The 20,251-nt window shown below is 40.8% G+C and overlaps 1 protein-coding gene across 3 annotated transcripts in view; it reads left to right on the top strand.

Moving 5' to 3' along the window:
• MAP3K20 (mitogen-activated protein kinase kinase kinase 20) overlaps nucleotides 1–20,251 on the top strand; it is a 134,664-nt gene that overhangs the window by 75,884 nt on the left and 38,529 nt on the right. For all 3 annotated transcript variants that reach the window (XM_075000664.1, XM_075000662.1, XM_075000661.1), the window contains exons 9-11: nucleotides 823–897; nucleotides 5,287–5,393; nucleotides 13,447–13,582. In XM_075000664.1, coding sequence (XP_074856765.1) covers nucleotides 823–897; nucleotides 5,287–5,393; nucleotides 13,447–13,582 — 318 coding nt within the window. The remainder of the gene's footprint in view (nucleotides 1–822; nucleotides 898–5,286; nucleotides 5,394–13,446; nucleotides 13,583–20,251) is intronic.

The raw sequence follows: 20,251 nt of genomic DNA, 5'->3' as shown, positions 1-20,251 counted from the left end.
GTATTTGGATCTTTCCAGACTTAGCAAAAAAAAAATAGGTTTCTCTAATTAAACCTTTCTTAGGTAACTTTCTAATTGTTTAATTCTTCCTATAAAGGAAAGCAAACTCATTTAGAACTGCTTCCCTGTTGAAGCAGGTCTGGTGGTAATTTGCAGTTCATTGTTTTGGTACTTGCTTTTTTCAGCCGTGTAATACAGAACTTCTCTTTGATCAATGAGCTCTGGTTTTGAGCTCCTGATATCGCAATTAATCATTCTGGCCACAGCTTCATGAAACTTGTCTTGTGAATTGACCTTCTCATATCAGTTTCTTATTTTTTTAAATTCGACACCTCCTTAACCAATGCAATGTGTATTTCAGCCATTTCGCTGTGATATCAAAAGTGATTTTAGAATAATATTGCTGGGTTACTTCATGTGGGAGAAAGGGGTTAAGTCTTCTCCCGCACTGAGGTACAGCTGTAGAGAACCATTAATGCAGTTAGTTGGATGTAAACATTAGTATTCATTTGCAAGACTTTCTATGGCCTTGCATGTTTGTTTTTTAACTAATTCCGTTTGAATATTTGCTCCACTCATTCCTTATGAGTCCGTTCACTGTACCTGTCCGTGGTGTATTCTTCTGGATTTTGCACATTGATACTCAGAAGTTTTGTTACACTGGCTTTAATTCTGTTAATGCTTAATTTGAAAACGTGTTGAATTGTTTTACGTGAAACATCAATTGAGCGGTCTTTTAGAAAGTATTATGACTAAACCACTAAGAAAACAAATAAAAGCACTTTACTTTCATTAAACTGGTTAATCTTCTCTCTGTTGCAGAGATTAACCATTCCAAGCAGTTGTCCTAGAAGTTTTGCAGAACTGATGCATCAGTGTTGGGAAGCTGATTCAAAGGTATCTTAATTTATTGTGTTTGTGTTGAATGAATCTATTTCTTTTTCATCCTCATCTTTTTAGTACATAAGTCTTATTTTGTAGGGTGCAGCTCACCTAGTATTGCTCTTGCAAACGAATTCACACCAATTAAAAACAGTTGGGCCTCTTCGTTACATTGTTTCTGTAACTTGATGGAAAATAGTCTAATTCTTACAAATAAAACAAATATTCTTCATAAAATTATTTCTTTACAGATGTCCCAAAGCAGTTGCACAGATAATGTAGTAATTAAAAGCCTAATTCTGATACCCTAAGCATGCTGGGAGCATGTGCGATTTAAGTTCCTGCACAATATGAATAAGGATGGCAGACCAAGCCCTACGTTAACATGAAAACAGAATAAAAAACAACTTCAAGAAGAGGTGTTTTATCAAATCAGTAAACTTCTGCATTTGTTTTACTCTCCCGTGGGAGTAACTAAAGAAGTAATTAAAGGGAATATTTACTCAGTTAAGGCTCATAAAGATGATGGGAAATGTCCATTATTACTTCAGTCCACTGTCCTGTTTTGTTGGATGACAAATTAATTGGAAAGAGACCTGGGGGAAGGTAGCTGGAATGCAGGTCATAATGGCCTGGGCTTAGTTACTATTTCCTTCCCCAATGATGATGATTAAGAAAGAAATATGATAGCGCGTTGCTTGGTTTCATAGCATCAGATTTCTGGTCCTGTTGATGTCAGTGGGAGTTTTGTCACTGCTTCGGTGGGACCAAGATTTGTTCTTGGATGAACTGGCTACTTCAGCGGTGAATTGCTTTGTTGGTTGGAAGGAACTAAGAGAGGAATACAGGAGGAAGGAAACCTTCCTTACAGAGCTTTTCCCCAGATTGTTCTGCAGGGGCAAGGCATGTTCTCTCACTGAATGAATTTTCCTCAGAACCCTTGAGATCTACCAACCGCCCAGTGCCTTCTAAATGAAGACTGTGTGCCTCTATACTGCAGAATCTCTAGCCCCCTCCAGTTGCCCATGAAGGGAGTTCCTTAGTTTATAGACATCTCTGAGGAAAAGTTAATACAGAAGCTTAGCAACCGTTTCCCGGGCCCACACCCTCATGATATACGAAGCTCCAGAAGATGGTGTTGAGAAGGTAGTTGACTTCTTCTGTGCAAGAGAAGAAAACTGAATATGGAGGGGCTCTCTGAATAGGAATCTAAGGGGGCTCCTAGTCATAAAGGGTTCATCTAAACTATTGATGGCCAACTTTCTTGTTGTTAAAGTCATCTCTTCGGGGGGCAGGGGGACAATATATAGTGCTATCCCCATAACTCTTTCGTAATGCTACAATGTGCAGCTCCCACTTTGCCTGTGATTGTTCTGTTGGTTTTTAGGCAATTGTATAGGCTTTGTTAATGTTTGAAGACATTATCTATCTCTTTGCATTTATATCGCTATGAATAAAGCATGCATAGGGAATCTTTGCTTTCGTAGTAAAACCTGCAAGTTAAAGTAACTTTTGTAAAGTGCAACAAGAAGTCCTTTGGCACCTTTATAGACTAAGAAATATTTTGGAGCATAAACTTTCATGGGCAAAGGCATGTTGCATCTGATGAAGCCAGTCTTTGCCCACAAAAGCTTACGCTCCAACATATCTGTTAGTCTATAAGGTGCCAGAGGACTTCTTGTCCTTTTTGAAGATACAGACTAACTTGGCTACCTCTCTGATACTTTAGTAAAGTCTGTTTACATGAAAGAGAAATTCTGCTAAGTATTAATCATGATTATTAGAGAGCACCTCCATTTGAAATAAAGGAATTGTCTCTTTTTTATAATGTAGAACTCGCTCGGATCTTCCTTGTTGCGGACAATTACATTCAAGTTTCCCCATCTCTACTAGATAAAACTATTTTTGTCTAGCTTACTAGACAATTGCTTAAACAAGATTTCTCACTACTGATGTGTTTATTTACTAGCTTGCCAATTTGGTGGTGGTGTGTGCAGGAACCACAAGCATTGTATTGATCATTGTACTGCTTCATACAACCAACTCAGTCATTGCATGCTCTGAACTGCCGTTCATTGACAGTTTTGTTCTCCGTCAACTGTCACTGTTCTAGGCAAGTCTGAGAGCAGCATAAGAAGTAGTCGGCTGGCCTTTGCCTTGCACAGCACTTTCTCTGTATTCCCAGAAAGATGTGTCAAGCAGAACATGCACAAACATGCTGGAGATGAAACTCATTTTAATTTTAATATTGTATTGTTTATATAACAAGTGGCTTTTGATGCACCTTTTTCAGCCTGCTGTGACTGGCATTTTCAGTGAGTGCACCAGGCACTCTGTGTACAAGGCTGTTCTCTATCTGCTCCTGAAAAATGACTAAAGTAACTATCTAAGTAAGAACACACTGCATGTCTGTTAAGTGATTGCATAATCTTTAAGAGCACTACACACATACATTGATATGGAGTCTGGGATTGCAGTGTGTTCTGGGAGCTGCCCAGTTGCTTATCCCACAGTCCAGGCAAACAAAGATGGTACATCAGTGGAAAAGGCATTGAAATTTAGCATACATTGCTACTCACAAACCTAGACTAGGGCAAGTGGCTGCAACCCCAACCTTGTACATTTCTCTGGATTTGTGTCTGCAACATCTAAATATATGGAGAGAATAAAACTTAAATTGCTTCATAAGCAGCTGGTCCCCTGGAGCAGCACCACCCAAAACTAGTAACGATTACACTATGTTGTGACTAAAAGTGCAGAGCCACCCAGACAGTGAGTGCAAGGGAAGCTCCTGCTGAATTTTACCTGTAGCATCATCCACGTGGGATTGTGTAGTTCCCAACTTCTATAATGTATGTGGTGTTTCACTGTCAGGAGAGACCCACTGTCACAAACTACTGGGATTCTTTGCTAAAAACTATTTATAGAATTCTAGCAACAGGTACAAATAAAATCCTGTCAAATGTTCACCTGCTACAATGTTACACAACTATTCTAGGTTATAGTTCAGGAGACTCTGTCAGATAGGTGCCAGAATGCACAGGTAAAGCCATGTCTGGGCAGATGCTGTGTGTCACACACAAAATCTTCTTGCTGCACCCTTTGCCTGAAAATTGTGTAGATGGACCAAAAAATGACAGACAAAAAAGCCTCCAGTTAGTGTTGAATAGTGCGGCACTACTGTATAAGAGAGCTTGTCTCTTTTTTGTTATACATTTGACACTTTTTTATGCTGTTTGACATTTGAAATAAAGAAATTGTCTCTCTTTTGTAATGTAGAAATCACTTGGATCTTCCTGGGAAAGACACCTCAGTATTGTTCCTAATTGTTTTTGTGCACCCAAATTAAAATGCACGTTTTAATTGCTGCATCTGTAATTTTAGCAGAAATGGTGTAATTACAGATGAGATGCAGAGAGACTATGCATCATCCCTTTATTATGTATCTACATTTTGTCTCAACCTTTTGTCTCAACCTTGCCTGGGGTCTGTCAAACAGACTAGCGGAGTCACTGCACTTTCAAGAAACATTTAACTGTGGCTTTTTCAGTTTTCAACAATTATCTTATTCTATAGCTTTCTTTGTGACTGCAGAAATTAAAAAATGCAGAAAGTTATGACAGCTCTATATAATGAGTGGCTTTAGTTTTCGTGAAGGGAGGAGACGATGGCAGCCATTAGTTTTGTACAGGATACTGACCACGCACACAGTGGTGCCATCAGCTTCCCTCTCTCCTGCTCCCCACACTGCTTTGCTGACATGTCCAGCTTTGTCATGGAAGAATCACCCCAATTCTCCTAATGTCTGGTCAATCCCTAACCGTTGCTGAGACTACTAACAATGGTATCAGTTATGGAGGAGCAATTTTGTGGTTGAGACCCATGTCCAGTAGGAATTAAACTGAGGTCAACATTCAGGCTACCAAATGGCTCGTTCAGCTGTTAGCAGAGCTGGGTTCCCACCTGCCTAAGATCTGCAGCTGTAAGGCTGTGTAATGAAAGGCATTGCCAGTCCCTTGGAGGAGTTCTTCCAGATTTGTATTGGGAAGTAGGTTTTTCCTCCTTTGCACTAGAAACCCTTCTTTCTAACCATTATAAATCCCTTGTTGTGATTGTTCATTTTATTTACATTCTGATAGGACCAGAGGACCCAAATAGATTGGAGCCCATAACTGTAGATTCTACCGGTGCCTATGCTGACTTCCAATGGAAAGTAAACAGTTCAAATACATGGGTTTAGAATCATTTTCCATGAGCAGAACACCTGATAATTATGTAGGCAGCATGCCAGTCTGTGTGCTTATGCAGCCTTGTGCTTTTAGTTTCAGTAGGAGCAATCCCATTGAGGTTTTAACATAGTTGGATATGAAAACAAACCACTGATTATTGTTATTTTGTTTTCAGAACAGGCCCTCTTTCAAGCAAATCATTTCGATTCTGGAATCCATGTCGCATGACAGCAACCTTCCAGATCAGTGTAACTCATTCCTGCATAACAAGGCGGAGTGGAGGTATGGTTTTTTTTTTCCCCCCTTTCAAAAGGAGATGGTATGGTATTCATTTGCAATGATGTGGGTAAACTGAGTCTCTCTTTACAGTTGTGTGGCTGGCATTAGAGTTTATAATCGGACCCAGGTGGCAAGTTGGTATCCTCTTTCGTAATATAAAATATTTGTTCTGTAGATATTTTTGGAACGTATTTGATCTTGTTCTTTTTCAAGCCTACCCAGAATGTTATGGAATGTGAGTTATGAGTCAATAACCTTAAGCTGTGCCCTGTATTAATATTACACTTGTTAGGTAGCACAAATGTATATGGATTTTGCCATCCAGATCTTAAAACCAGGTATGTGTATTTAGTCTATAATGGGAAGATATTTGTGATTTAAGCTACATAATACTACATTTGTACATATCTTTGTGTATAAGTGTGCAAATTCCATGTTATACTGGGAGGCAAATAGGCTAAGTTTTCAAAATAAATCTACATTTTGGAGTCTGTATCTTTGCATGTGTAGCTACTTGGTGATCTCATGTGTGCATCCACATGAAAGGACTTACATTTGCCAACCCCATTATTTGTGATAATCCACAAAAATTGCTTGAGCAAATGATACGACTTGTTTCAAGTTGTATGCTTATAACTGAAGATCTTTCAGTTATTTAGAACATGTTTTGGATCCAATTTTCAATCAATGTTATATGTGTGCAAAGAATAACCTAAGAGAACTGTTCCAAAAGCTTCTCTCCCATTATGAAAGCTTAGTGCTTCATAATATTTCTTACTGTTTGGACAAGAATTTTGAAAGTGGATCTGCACAGGCAGAGGATTGTTACCAGATGATCTTGCTGCAGTCTATATTAAGAAGCTTTGGCTTCTGTCCAGGTAAACTGGGAGCACAAACACTCAGATATTCTGTGCCTGCCGCTCTGAAAACAAGCAAAGAAAAACATGCAGGCTGGGTCTACGCTTGCCCCCACCTTCAACGGGAGCATGATAATCAGGGTGATGGGAGATTACTAATGAAGTGCAGAGGTGAGTACACAGCACTTCATTAGGCTAATTCTCCCCGGCAGCAAAGTCGAAGTGTCAAACTTTGAAGTGTCGGGGTGCATGTCGCCACAGGCACTTTGAAGTGCCAGCGCTGCTTCGAAGTGCCTTTATGCCAAAGAGCCCCCTGCTTACACGCATGTCAGCACTTTGAAGTGTGACACTTTGAAGTTGCTGCGGAGGAGAATTAGCCTAATGAAGTGCTGCATATTCACCGCCGCACTTCACTAGTGATCTCCCATCACCCTGATTACCATGCCCCCTTCGAACTTGGGGGCAAGTGTTGACAAGCCCTCCAGAAAACTGGAGCTGGGAAGTAAGGAATAAGGAAGAGACTGTAGACATGAGGTTTAAACAAAACAAAACAATTTCAAACTTTGTTGGTCAACTCCAAAGGCAATTGATAACTACAGAATTTTAGAGAGCGAGAGAGAGAGAGTGTGTGTGTAAAAAGTGAGCTCCAGATGGGAAGTTTGAGTCAGGTCACATGACGAGAGTATAAATAGCACGTTTTAGAAGTGACATGATTCCTGCACTGACTCAGCTGTGAATCTGGTAACTGCAGCTCTGCTCTCAGTAGAGTACACTAACATTGTGCGCCATCTGCTGATATGAAATGTAAACTACATGTATACTAGAAAATTTGCAATTTGATCTTGAAGTGGTTGGTAGGCAACAAATTTTTAATATATTGATCTTCAAATAGATAAAAATACTATTTTTGTTGAATTGCAACTAAGCTTTATTTGCCAGATGAAAGGATCTGTTGTCTTTATGTTTAATTCTTCCATGTTCGTTTAATTGGCACTTAAGTTGTTGCATGGTTTCTATTTGTGGCACCATTTTTATACAAAATCCCGGTTTCCCTACCCTCACACTGGGTTTGGGATATCTTTTGAATATGATTGCCTCTTAAAGAGGGATCTGCTAGATTCTTTTGAAATATTAATTGCTTGCTGGATGCCATGATTCCTGTAGATTTCTGGGGTGGTATTCCATCCTCATTTTTGTTATCAATCAGAGGGCAAAAAATGTTAGATGAATAAGTATCATTATGGGGCTTTATTACATGACCACAAGCAGCCTCCACATTTTCCTATCCCTTTACATGTTGGAGAACTCAGTCCTGACACTATAATGGTAACTGCTGCTTTTTAATACAGTAAGGTCTCAGAGTGTGCGACCCTGCAGGTGGCTGAGTCAAGCCGCCCTCCCCCCGGCTCTGGTGCAGCCCCCCTGCTGGCTCACAAGCTGCTGCTGCTGCCGCACCACCCACCCCCAACCCGAGCGGCTTCGGTGCAATCACCCCTGCCAGCTCACAAGCTGTTCTGCATGGCTCCGGTGCGATTCCCCTCCGCCGGCTCAAAAGCCACCCGCTCGCCGCCCCCCCATGGCTCCAGTGCAACCTCTCCCCTGTCAGCTCACCATGCAGGCACAGCTCTGCTTCCGGCTCAACTCCCCCCCACCTCCACAGTCCAGCTCAGCACCGGCACTCAACTCCTGCAGCCCTAACCCACCCCAGGCGTAGCCCACCCCTGCCTGCCTCCCACAGCCCCAACCCACCACCAGGCTTAACCCTCCCCAGCTACCACCCCTAGCCCAGGACTTATCTTCTGCTGCTTTCCCAGCTGCAGAACATGTGTTCTGCTGGGGAAAAAGCCGGCCCCCAACTTTTGCAAAATCTGGATTTATGCAAGGTTGCATGGAACACAACCCTTGCATACTCTGAGACCTCTCTCTCTCTCTCTCTCTCTCTCTCTCTCTCCCCCCTTCCGTGTGTGTGTGGAGGTTGCCAGATATTCAAATACTCTGGATAATAGAGAGCTATACCTAACAATGCATAACACTAAAGAAAAACAAGATTAGATATTAAGAAACAAAAATGTATGCAGAGTACTTTATTTACCAACAACAGTAGTACTATACACTGTAAACTAATACTACATTTGCTGTATTAATTTGTATTTACTTTCACTGTACTGTACTTATGGAAAATGTACCGAAAATTTACGTATGGTTAAAATGCCAGTTATTTGAGAGTTCTGGATCATAGAATGCCAGATATGAAAGAGTTTACCATATATGTAATCTGGGTAGTTGCCTTTTCCATTGCTGTATGTTAAACTACCTATAAGAAGTTAACACAGTGGGTCTGTTAAGGAACGTATCTACAGAGATGGGAAAGTATTCAGATTCCGAAAGGAAGCAGACAACTAAGTAGATAAGTGTTTGAGCTAACATTCAGCCGGTCAGTCTTACATGAATTCCTGGAAAAATCATGGAGGGGCTCCTCAAGGAAGTCATTTTGAGGCACTTGGAGGAGGGGAAAGTGATCAGGAATAGTCAGCATGGATTCATGAAGGGCGAGTCATGCCTGACCAATCTGATTAGTTTCTACGATGAGATAACTGGCTTTGTGGATAGGGGAAAATCAATGGATGTGATTTATCTTGACTTTAGCAAAGCTTTTGATATGGTCTCCCACAATATTCTTCTCAGCAAGTTAAAGGAATGTGGATTGGATAAATGGACGGTAAAATGGATAGAAAGCTGGCTAGAAGGTCGGGCCCAGCGGGTAGTGATCAACAGCTCAACGTCAGGATGGCGGTCAGTTTCTAGTGGAGTGACCCAAGGTTCAGTTCTGGGTCCGGTTCTGTTCAACATATTTATCAATGACCTGGGTGAGGGGTTGGACTACACCCTCAGCAAGTTTGCGGATGACACTAAGCTAGGGTGAGAGGTAGATATGCTGGAGGGTAGGGATAGGGTCCAGAGTGACTTAGACAAATTGGAAGACTGGGCCACAAGAAGTCTGATGAGGTTCAATAAGGACAAGTGCACTTGGGCTGGAAGAATCCCAAGCATTGTTACAGGGTGGGGTCTGACTGACTTAGTAGTTCTGCAAAAAAGGACCTGGGAGTTGTAGTGGACAAGAAGCTGAACATGAGTCAACAGTGTGCCATTGTAGCCAAGAAGGCTAATGGCACGTTGGGTTGCATCAAGAGGAGCATTGCCAGTAGATCCACAGAAGTGATTATTCCTCTTTATTCAGCTTTGGTGAGGTCGCATCTGGAGTGCTGTGTCCAGTTCTGGGCCCCCAATTATAGGAAGGATGTGGACACCCTGGAGAGGGTCCAACGGAGGGTGACCAACATAATTAGGGGGCTGGAGCATATGACCTATGAAGAAAGGTTGAGGGAATTGGGTCTGTTTAGTCTGCAGAAGAGAAGACTGAGGGGGGATTTGATAACAGCCTTCAACTTACTGAAGGGAGGTTGCAAAGAGGCTGGAGAGAGGCTGTTCATAGTGGTCACAGATGACAGAACACAGAACAATGGTCTCAAGTTGGGGTTGGGACGGTCCAGGTTGAACATTAGGAAAAACTTTTTCACTAGGGGGGTGGTGAAGCATTGGAATGGTCTACCCAGGGAAGCAGTGGAGTCTCCATCCCTGGAGATGTTTAAGTCTCGGCTCAACAAAGCCCTGGCTGGGCTGATCTGATGGGTTTTGGTCCTGCCTTGGGCAGGGGTTTGGACTTAATGGCTTCTTTGGTCTCTTCCAGCTCTATTGTTCTATGATTCTGTTTCTATGATTCAGTAAAATTAAGCTTTTGTTCTTTTGGTAAATTTCTTCCTTTATCAAGAATCCTCTCCTGATGCCTTTCCAGTTTTATGAAATATTTTATTTTGTTATATTGTGAATGCTGGTTGATGTTTTGGAAACATAAAGTCCTGGAAGTGAAAAGTGTTGGTCTTGCCAGGGGGTCTAGCCAGGAAAAAGCATTTCAGCAAAGGTATAGTTTCAAGGTAAAAATATGTCCAAAATTGATGCAGTCAAAAATGTGATGATTTCTGTGGAACATTCCAACATTGGTTTTAATTTACTGGAGAGTCTTACAAAATTATTTACATTTTCAGAATAATGTGACTAGTTTAATATAGTAGTAGTCACTGGCTGGACACCACTAAACGTAATCCATATCTTCTTTCCCTATATCTCGTATTTTTTACAAATGGAGTCTTTGTTTCTGACTAAGAGTTGCAGGACTGGCAACATAAAACCTGTCTTGAATAGTGTGTTTAATACTTCTTTCTGCAGATCAGTTATGGTTGAGAAGTAATGTAAATGTTTATAGTTAAATAGAGATTGTATTTAATATGCATTTTCCATGTATACTAGTCACAATTCTTTCCTTTTTCTGAGCGCCTTTATTGTATCTAAATGTGGTCATGTTAATGCTTCTTTTGATCTATCAATAAAAACACAAAACTAAAAAAAATCACATCCCAGTCACGATTTTTGTCTGTATTATTTAGAATAAGGGATATTCTCTGAGACTGTAGGATGAGATGGTTCAACAAAATCAAGCAAGCAAGATCAAACTGCAGAACTAGATACATGTTTTATAATGTATGTTTCAAGCTGCTATATTTATGAAGTAACAGACTCATTAACTGGGCAATGTACGGTAGCTTTCTCTTTAATTACACTGTTTTATTATATACAGTGGAATTATTTTTCAGAATGCAGCTGTTTTTGCAGACTGACCTTTTATTATAAGAGACGTTTCTGTCTAATGAAGAGAGATAATTACAGTACACAGTATGCTTTTGACATATGGAAAGCTATTGTTACCAGGACTTTCCTGTTACAGAATTTTATTTAAAAGAAAACTATAATTTACATATTTTAAAATGCATAAAAGTACATATAAGTAGCAATAAAGTTGAGACACAAACCAACAAAAGCAATGCTAACAAGTGTCCTCTAATTGTCCTCTTGTACGCACAGTAGATACAATAATATACAGAGCACATAACGTATGCTAGAATAGGAATGTCATCAGTGTTTTTGTTCTTATCATTTTCAGTCTTTTTAAGTTACACAATACTTAGTAGAGTTGGTTCTTTAAAAACACTCGCTGTTTTAATTTAAAAAAAAAACAGATAACCTGTCTCCTCTGAAGAACTGGCTGTACCAATTTTTGGAAGATCTCCAAGATGAGAGGTCTTCCTGGAAATCAAGGGACCAATGGTTATGTTGTTTGCTGGATCTTCAAAAGCTAGCTTTGGGTGAAGGGACTCTGAAACACCTATGGTCTTGAGGAAAAAAATGACAAGCTTTCAGCTCCAGTAATCTGTTTGCATTAGTTCATATATTCAATGCCCCTTTTTTTCTTTTTTAAATTTGGGTTGAGTTCTCCTTTATGTTTATAGATTCTATGGCCTCAGGCTTTATGCGACCACAAAGAACATGACTGACCCCACCATACCTGAGATAAATTTGTGCCTAAGATCATATACGAAAATAAATGGGATGGACATCTGTTTTGACCACTAAATTAACTGCAAAATCAGCATGATCGGCTGTCTGTGCTTCAAGAAATGCCCCCAGGCAGGACTGAAATTTCTGTAGTGGTGGTGTTTATTTGTTAGCAGGCTTGCCCAAGTGATGGACGTTGATTTTGATGGTCACCAAATTCCAACACAGATTCCTTATAGACAAGAAGCATACAGCTTTGTGTATTTAAATTACTTAATAATTTTTTTTAAAAATGCAATGGTATGTGAGCTTTCACAAATGTTCACCCTGAGGTGCTTCAGGTGTGTGTGGTAACTAAATCACCCTATGCTAGATGTGGAAAAAATTGGAAAAAAAAAAAAGTATTTACATTCTTTCAAATAAACCCCCAGTTTACTTTGTTCAAGTGTTTGCAGCCTCTTTTATTTGCATTCTGAAAACATCTGTGGGAACAAATGTTTGCAAGATTGTTTCATGGAGTGGAAAAACTGTGAATAGTTGTTCAGGAGCATTTCAAACCGAAGTGTTTATGTGGCCATCTTGAAATCACTCTAGGAGAGTTGAGAGAGCAGAAATAATACCATGTGACCAGCCAGTCAGCATGAATACTGGATAGTTGAGGCAGCAATCAGGGTACACGATCTGCAGCAAATCAGGGTACACGATTTGCAGCAGTCTACAGTCCATACTACATTTGGCATTAGTCGATTTAGAATGTTGAGGAAATATGTACAAATCAAATCTGTTCTTGATTATCCCAAGGAAAGACCTGGATTCTTATCAATGAATTATTTGATTGGCCCATCTCTTTTATATACCTAGTAGTGTACATATTATAAAAGAGAGGCTGTTAAATGTCTTCCAAAGGGGCTGATAGATGTTCCATCCAGAGACATTTTGATGCTAGACTGGACAAGCCATAAGAAAATTTGTGAATCTGGCAACTCAGTCCACCCTCATGGATGAAACATTGTAAGAACAGTGTTGAAAATCCCTTTCCTATGCCTCCTTATCTACTCATCTCTCACATTTATTCACATTCTTATGAGTCATTTACCTTAATTGCAGTGTGAAGATGTATTAAGATTTGGGCCTCAAAAAACTCAATAGCCCTTTAAAATCAAAGTAAGGCCAATGTAGAAGGGTCCAAACCAAATTCTGGTATCCAGGCACCCCAGCCGGGGAAGTTTGGATATGAATCCAAACTGTGTGACCGACAACTTTCTATCATTTTAAGTAGTGTGACCAAAAAGTATTTGTGTGGGGTTATGTTTTAAGAAATTGGGATGGGAAAAGTCCTGTACTGACACTGTGTATAACAAAGTTCAGCACAAATAATATTTATGGACAAGTTATAAACTCCAAGCAAATGGGGCCATTAGCCTACAAATACAGCAATACTAGTGATTGTCCCGTTATCACTTACAACTAAGTTTCTTTCACTAATAGTACCTATTTCATTATATTAAAAGAAGAGATGGGATTTTACTTTTTAAAAAAACAAGAAGACATTCTGGTTTATCCTGTAGTGTAAACGTTACCAGTTGTTTTTAATGCTCTGAAAGGCTTTGTGTTTGAAGATAATTAAATGTACTGCTTGAGTTAGTATTGTACTTTTCAGCTTTTCCAATTTAATTAATGTTTGCATGGGAAATATGACCAATTTATATCTGTCAGAAAAAGACAAGACTTAACAAATTGTCTCTCTGCAGATGTGAAATTGAGGCAACCTTAGAGAGGCTAAAGAAACTGGAGCGTGATCTGAGCTTTAAAGAGCAGGAGCTAAAGGAACGGGAAAGACGTTTGAGAGTATGGGAGCAGAAGTTAACAGAACAGTCCAATACTCCTGTAAGTAAAATAATTTAATGTTTCATCAGACTGCAAAAAAACATTTGGAGCATTGTCTGAGCAAAACTAGGGCAATCTCAATGGAAGATTTCTACTGTTTTCTCCATTTGGTCCTATCAAGCTGTTATGGCCTTTTGTATTAGCCAATACAAATACGACTCTTAAAAATTCACTTAGTGCATTACACACAAGATACTAACTATGAACCATATTGTGCCATCAATAAATACACATTTTCCCATTGATTTAACTGAATTTCAAAGCTTAAAAATTGGTGGCCTTAAGTGAGAGTCCAGCACAGTCTATATATGTCCATATTAGTGTTAATCTTGACAACAGTGTGATACAGCAACAAAAATATGCACTGCATTTCATCTTTATTATTGTGATACTTCATACATTTTTCTTTTCTGTGTTAAACCTGTATGTTCAATCAAAGCATAATCCTGCTCTCATTAGACAACAAGAACTTTTCTGTTGACTTTAATGAATATACGTTGTCCTAACAGTAGTAACTATATTCAATGCAGAAAAGGGCTTCAAAAATGTATCTGAGTGTTTCATAACTCACCCTACATGGAGCACAGCCTAAACTGATGTCTTCTCGTGGTATCAAAGGCCACAAATCTTGAGTAGGGATTCGAGCGTTTAGTAATCAGTATAGGACTGATTACCATGTTAGTACTAGCAAATGTAAATTATTCTATTAACTGAAAGGAATGGGCCTATTTCCATATATACGTGAAAATAATTTTTCTGCATTAGCGCCTTACTAAAGCTTAGCTCCCATTGACTTCAGTTGAAATTTTACCAAAAATCAGAGTGCATGGTCAGGCCCTGAGTGTTTACATTGGACTGGAGTTAACCTTAGGATTGTAATTGTGACACTTGTTTAAGAAAATTACAGTCCTATTTCTGCTTGTATTTTCAGTATTAATCAAAATGAATAACAAGTTGAGTTTATAGTGTTTACCATTCCCTTGTGCAATCAGTTATTATTCTGTAGGTTCAGAATCTAATACACAAGCTTACATAGGAATATTGATTCTAGCTAATTTACTTGCAACTTAGTTTTGAGGCACAGTGTATTGGCATTTATATGAATGAAGTTGTGCACATGTTCCAGCTGTGAACATGTACTAGCGTAATGATGAAGAATGAATGTTTTCTTATATCCAGACACGGTAGCTTCTAAGTCAGTATCTATGTGCGTGCTTTAACACCAGGAACTGAGCTGTGGGCCATCTCCTACACACCACACAGCATGAGACACAGTCTTAATGAGCCAATCTTTTTGTGAGCAAGGCCCTAGGGCTGTTTTATGCTGTACTTGCTTATCACGTCCACTTTTCACTTTTAGTTGGCATTGCTGAAATAAGAATTCATTGTGCTAAGGCTGTTCTGCTTAACATGAATTTCTGCATAACATTAACCCACCTCTCTTACTGCATTTAAATGATTGAGAACAGTGTAAAATACAGAGGTTTATTTTTCCAGATTGTTAATGAACTGCTGTACAGCTGAAACTCTTTGTTTTCAAATTTCCGTAGAGACAAAACCTTGCCCTGTTCTATCAGAGTTGCTTTCTTCCTAGCAAAGTAGCTTCATTTCGGTGCTAATGTACAGATAAAAAGAAATATTTTATTCCTAGCCATATGGAAAACAGCACTGCTGAACGTTCTCTTGATAAGTGGTGACACTTGCAGATAAGAATCACTGTGCATGGAGGAGACATGCAGGAGAGCAAATAAAATTAGGTAGAGCATAGAGACAGCTAGATCTGTGGAACATGCCCCCCCGCCCCCCACTGCTCATGGGAGATGCATCCTAATGTGGTCAGGGCATCACAAATTTGGGTGGCAGTTAGGGACAGAGTCAGGGTATCTGCCTCCTCTCTTCAGTAATATGAACAGATATAAAAGCCAGAAAAAAAGCAGCCTGACGCTCTGTCTGGAGTGCTTCACAACCTGGTTACAAACTTCGGTGCAAAATATTGAAAAGCAAAGCAGACATCCCAATCTGATGTGACATACTTTGTGATTAGACCTCACCAGCCGAATAACAAATGTGAACTCCTGGATCACTGTCCTCCTTTTACCATACACTCACGCACAGGCCACTTGAGCACTCAAGTCTGTCTTGCCTCTCAAGCATACTGAATTTAGTGCTTACTTGAACCACGTATCACAAGCTTCCAGTCTCAAGGCACCAGTCATTTACCCCAGATCAATTCATACCTAAGCTGTCATACCACAGTCAATGCTGGTAGCCAGTCCTGCAGTAAACTAACTTACATACTTATTAACTAGGAGAAAGAAATGACAGCATTATTTACAGGTAAAAGTAGGCAACATCAGAACAAATAAATTACAATCTGTAGTGACAGAGATGAAATATTCGGTCAATGCCGAATGTCTTTTAGGGTTAATTCAGGTTGACCCAGATTGTGGCTTTTGTTTCTTCACTCCAGTCCTGGTGAGAGGCCAAACATCAAAGAGAGAATTTTTCTTTTCCCAGAGTTCAAACTGATGGGATGAGGGCTCTTGAATGTAACAACATCATGGGGTTGACAGGGCAATCAACAAAGTTTGTATCCTGCAGTGGCCAGTTTAGTCTTGATAATCCTTCCTGATGGGGAGGGAAACCACTTATCTTGCCCAGATTCACAAATTCATAGCACACATTTTTAGTTATAAAGCAACGCTTTCTTATTACCTTCCAGCACAGAATACATATGCTACAAGTAAGATTACTGCATGTAGCCACTTAACATTTCATACAATCTAAGCACACCTTCACAAAAACCAAGCAATCCTGTAGCTCCTTAAAGACTAACAAATTTATTTATTAGGTAATGAGCTTTCGTGGGTAGATGCACTTCTAACAAAGCTGCCCTCTGCTACATTCCTACAAGTTTATCACCTATCTTAAACAATATTAACATGTAGGTGAGCAGGTCTGGGTTCCAGCTATGAATTTGTCAGTAACCAACTGATGCTTACAGTTTGGGAGAGCCCTAACAGTAGCCATTGCATCTGACCCTGGGGACTACTGGAGCTGCAATTCCTGGGAGCATCACAGCATCGGTCCCAAGGCACCCCCAAGGTCAGCCAAGGAGCAGTGGTCACTGCGTTGGCATGAGCAGTAGCCCCCACGGCCATGAAGCAGCAGGCAACCAGGGCCAATCAGTTCCCACTACTGAAGCAGCAGCAGCTCTCTGCAGCAGTGGGGCCAAGAAGCAGAGATTTGTTCATTTACTTTTAGTAAAAGTCATACAGGTCATTACTGCCTGTGATCTGTCTGTGACTTTTCAAAATACCAATGACTAAATCATAGCCTTACTAATGAGCAACGTTTACTGACAGTCCATGCAGTTGGCTGCCCACGAACGCAAAAATGTAGGGGTCCCCTGGAAAGCATGAGGAAGCTGTAATGCCAGCCAGGCGCCCCAGAGAGGAGCACAGGAGTACTAGGATCTGCAGTGGTTGGAGATTCTTTCCTCAAAGATCTCTGGATTCCATAGATTTTGAAGGGTGAGATCCGTGCCCCATCCAGAAGGCCAAAAGTCTACTGTAGGAGAAACAAGATGATGTATTTGAGGAGAATGGGAAGCATATGTTAACATACAGGAACACAAGCAGGGAAACTAGCTGAATTAGGCTGATTAGATGGTTGCCACATTTAAGGGGCTAGTCCTGAACAGCTCTTCTCTTGGCTGTAGTCTCTCCCCACACCTGCATGAACCTGTTCTCTGCTTTGTCTTGTGCAGGAACACATTTTTGGTCTGATATGCTGTAGCTGCAGAGTCTTTTGCAAAGCTTGGCTGCACAAAAGAGTCTGAGGCTGACCTGGAAAATAAAACATGCCAGCTTCACACACTGGCTCCAAAAACAGGACACACTCATGAAGGAGGAAAGGGCGCAGAGAAGGGAATGGTTAGGTTTCTGAGCTGGCTGTACTAAAGGAAGGAAGCTGGGTGAGATTGATGAAGGGGTCCACCAAATTCAGTGTTACTCAGATTGCAACATTCATAGGTCTGGCCATGAAAAAACATTTTGGATTTCTGTTGTGTCTGCACCTAGAAACACAGCCATGGAGCCGTGCTCTTTTGTGGTAGGCGTTGCATACTCATAACATAAGGACAGTTCTTCCCTGTATCAGTGTGTCCTTTGTTCCTCACAGAATTTGTGTGGATTTCCATGTCTGGACATTCGCAACACCCTTTTATGTTCCCTCTGTCCAGCAGTCCTGACAGCCACCATGGGCCTGGGAGCAAGGGGGGAGGGGCGGGGCCAAAGGCAAAAGGGACAGGGCTTAGGGCAGTTCATCCTTGAGCCCCTCCCCCACACTACCTCAGAGCCGCGTGCAGAGCAGTAGCACAGCACTCTATGGTGTTTAAATGGGGCCCAGAGCTCCAGCTGCTGCTACTTCAGCAGCTGGAGCTCTGGACCCTTTGAAATGCCAGGCCTGGGGGCACCTGCTCCCTTTGCTCTCCCTCTTAGTGGGCCTTCCTCAGCCATTGCCACAATAGTCCCATGTAGCAGGGGGTTTATAATGTGGAGGGTTCTTTGGCCCTCTCCCTCCAGACTGAGGGGAATTGAAGTCTCTCTTCCCTAAGGCCTCCATTGACTGGGCTCAGCTAGCACTGTTCCCCTGACCCAGCATTTCCTGCGCCTCTTTTTCTGTTGAGGACCCATGGGCTAATTGAACTTTATCCAGCCAGCCAGCAGCCTGATTAGATAATTACCTCAATCAGCTTCCTCTGGGGCACTAATTAGATCAGTGTTCACTCTTTGCACACTGTTGTGCTCCCCGAGAGCTCTTAGACACAGATTTTAAAAGGGGCCAAAGGCAAAAGGGGCAGGGCATTTCTTTAGGCATTTCTGTACTCAGCATTGCAATGCCTATGTCTCATTTGGGCTCCTTGACTGCCAGTGGGTATAGTTAACACTGCAGTTAAAACCCCCTGTCTGGCCTGTGCCCATTAACTTGAGTTCCTGGGGGCCGGGCTAAAGGGCCGTGTAGACTTTTGGGGTCTGTCTGTAGCCAGAGCAAAGGGACCCTCCCACCTCAAAGGATGTTAGCATCTGGTGCCAATGGGAGCCCAGAATTCTACACAGCAGTTACAGTCCCCACAGCCTGAGTTAGCTGGCATGGGCCAGCCATAGGTTTTGAACTGCACTGTAGACATATCCAGTGGGATTTAAAATGGCAAGTGCCCAACTCCTTTGTGAAAATGACTTTAGTCTTTACATCAGATGAGCATTGCAGCACAGGCCATGTCTACGCTACAAAAATAACTTCAGAATTGCTTACTTCAAAGTACACCTTCGAAGTAACAGACTTCGAAGTTGAGCGTCTACACACACCCTACTTTGAAGTTAAACTTTGAAGTAGGGCAGTACTCCATTCCTGGAAGAGAGTAGGGCCTTCAAAGTTGGGAAAATGTGTGTAGACTCTCTGAAGGCTACTTCGAAGTAGCACCTAACTTTGAAGTTAACTTTGAAGCTAGTTCCTAGTGTAGAAGCACCCTGAGTGCAGCAACAGTCAAACATCTTTAAAAATCTGGGTTTTTGTCCTTGCATATGACAAGAGACAACAGGTGGATAGAACAAATACATGGGGGAACACAAGGAACAGTGAGGTGATTACACCTAACATAATGAGCACCAGTCACAGCACATCAGCTGCTTAGCCATTGTCAAATGTTGTGTTGCCATCATGACAGAGGTGAGATTTACAAAAGTGCTTGAAGAGGACAGTATAGTATCTTTGTAGATGTTTACGGGGGACTTCTCCCACCTGTAAGGAGGATCCTGATGTGCTTAAAATCCCCATCCTTGGACTGAAAATAATCACTCTCTGCCACAGAAGGAGTATAAACTAGGCATTTCGAAACTATGCTCAAAATTTCACCCCTATAAATAGGACCCCTTGATTTTTTTATGCTGAGTAAGATTTTATGGTAGAAGATGACTTGTGTGATTTTTTTTTTCCTATACAGCTTGCAGTGTATAAAATTAAAGCTTAAGTAGGAGGCATCATATCATTCGTAGAGCTCTGTGATTTTAGGAGAATGATTTCCATATGTTACACCCCACTGTAATAATTTTCCCAGTAACAAATTGTGAAAAGGAGACAGGCTGTGCAGTTGTGATTAGATTAAGGCAAATGTCTGGAAAGCAATGTATGTTTGGAAAACATCTCTGGGAAAAGAAGTCCATTTCAGTAAGAAATAGCATATAATTCCTTTAGTAGGTTAATTTTGAATCAAACACAACTCTTGCTCACTGTGGAGAGCAGGTATGTTGTAGAGGTTACTAGCTTGGGCTCCTTGAAGAGGCAGTAATCATGATTTAGCTCCAGAGGACATCTTTATTCTGTTAGGAAAAAAAGAAATGGAAGCAACAAACTAGGTTAAGAAAATGCCATGATATGTAGGTGGAGATTAAATCAGCAATGCTTGGGTATCAGGGTAAAAAGAAACACAACAAATATATAGTGATACCTGTGAAAAACACAACATAAATTGCAAAAGTTTACAGAAGCAATTTAATAATCCAGATAAAGAGACCTGTTCCTACTTACACTGAAGGTGGTAAAAATTGTATCTCTGACTTCAACAGTTGCAGGATTGATCCTTAACCCTCCTTTGATCATGGCTGCAAA

This window comes from Carettochelys insculpta, chromosome 8, assembly GCF_033958435.1.
Source record: "Carettochelys insculpta isolate YL-2023 chromosome 8, ASM3395843v1, whole genome shotgun sequence".
In the NCBI taxonomy this organism is placed as follows: domain Eukaryota; kingdom Metazoa; phylum Chordata; order Testudines; family Carettochelyidae; genus Carettochelys; species Carettochelys insculpta.
Note: the sequence above shows the minus strand (reverse complement) of the source record. Positions and strands in the feature narration are given on the sequence as shown.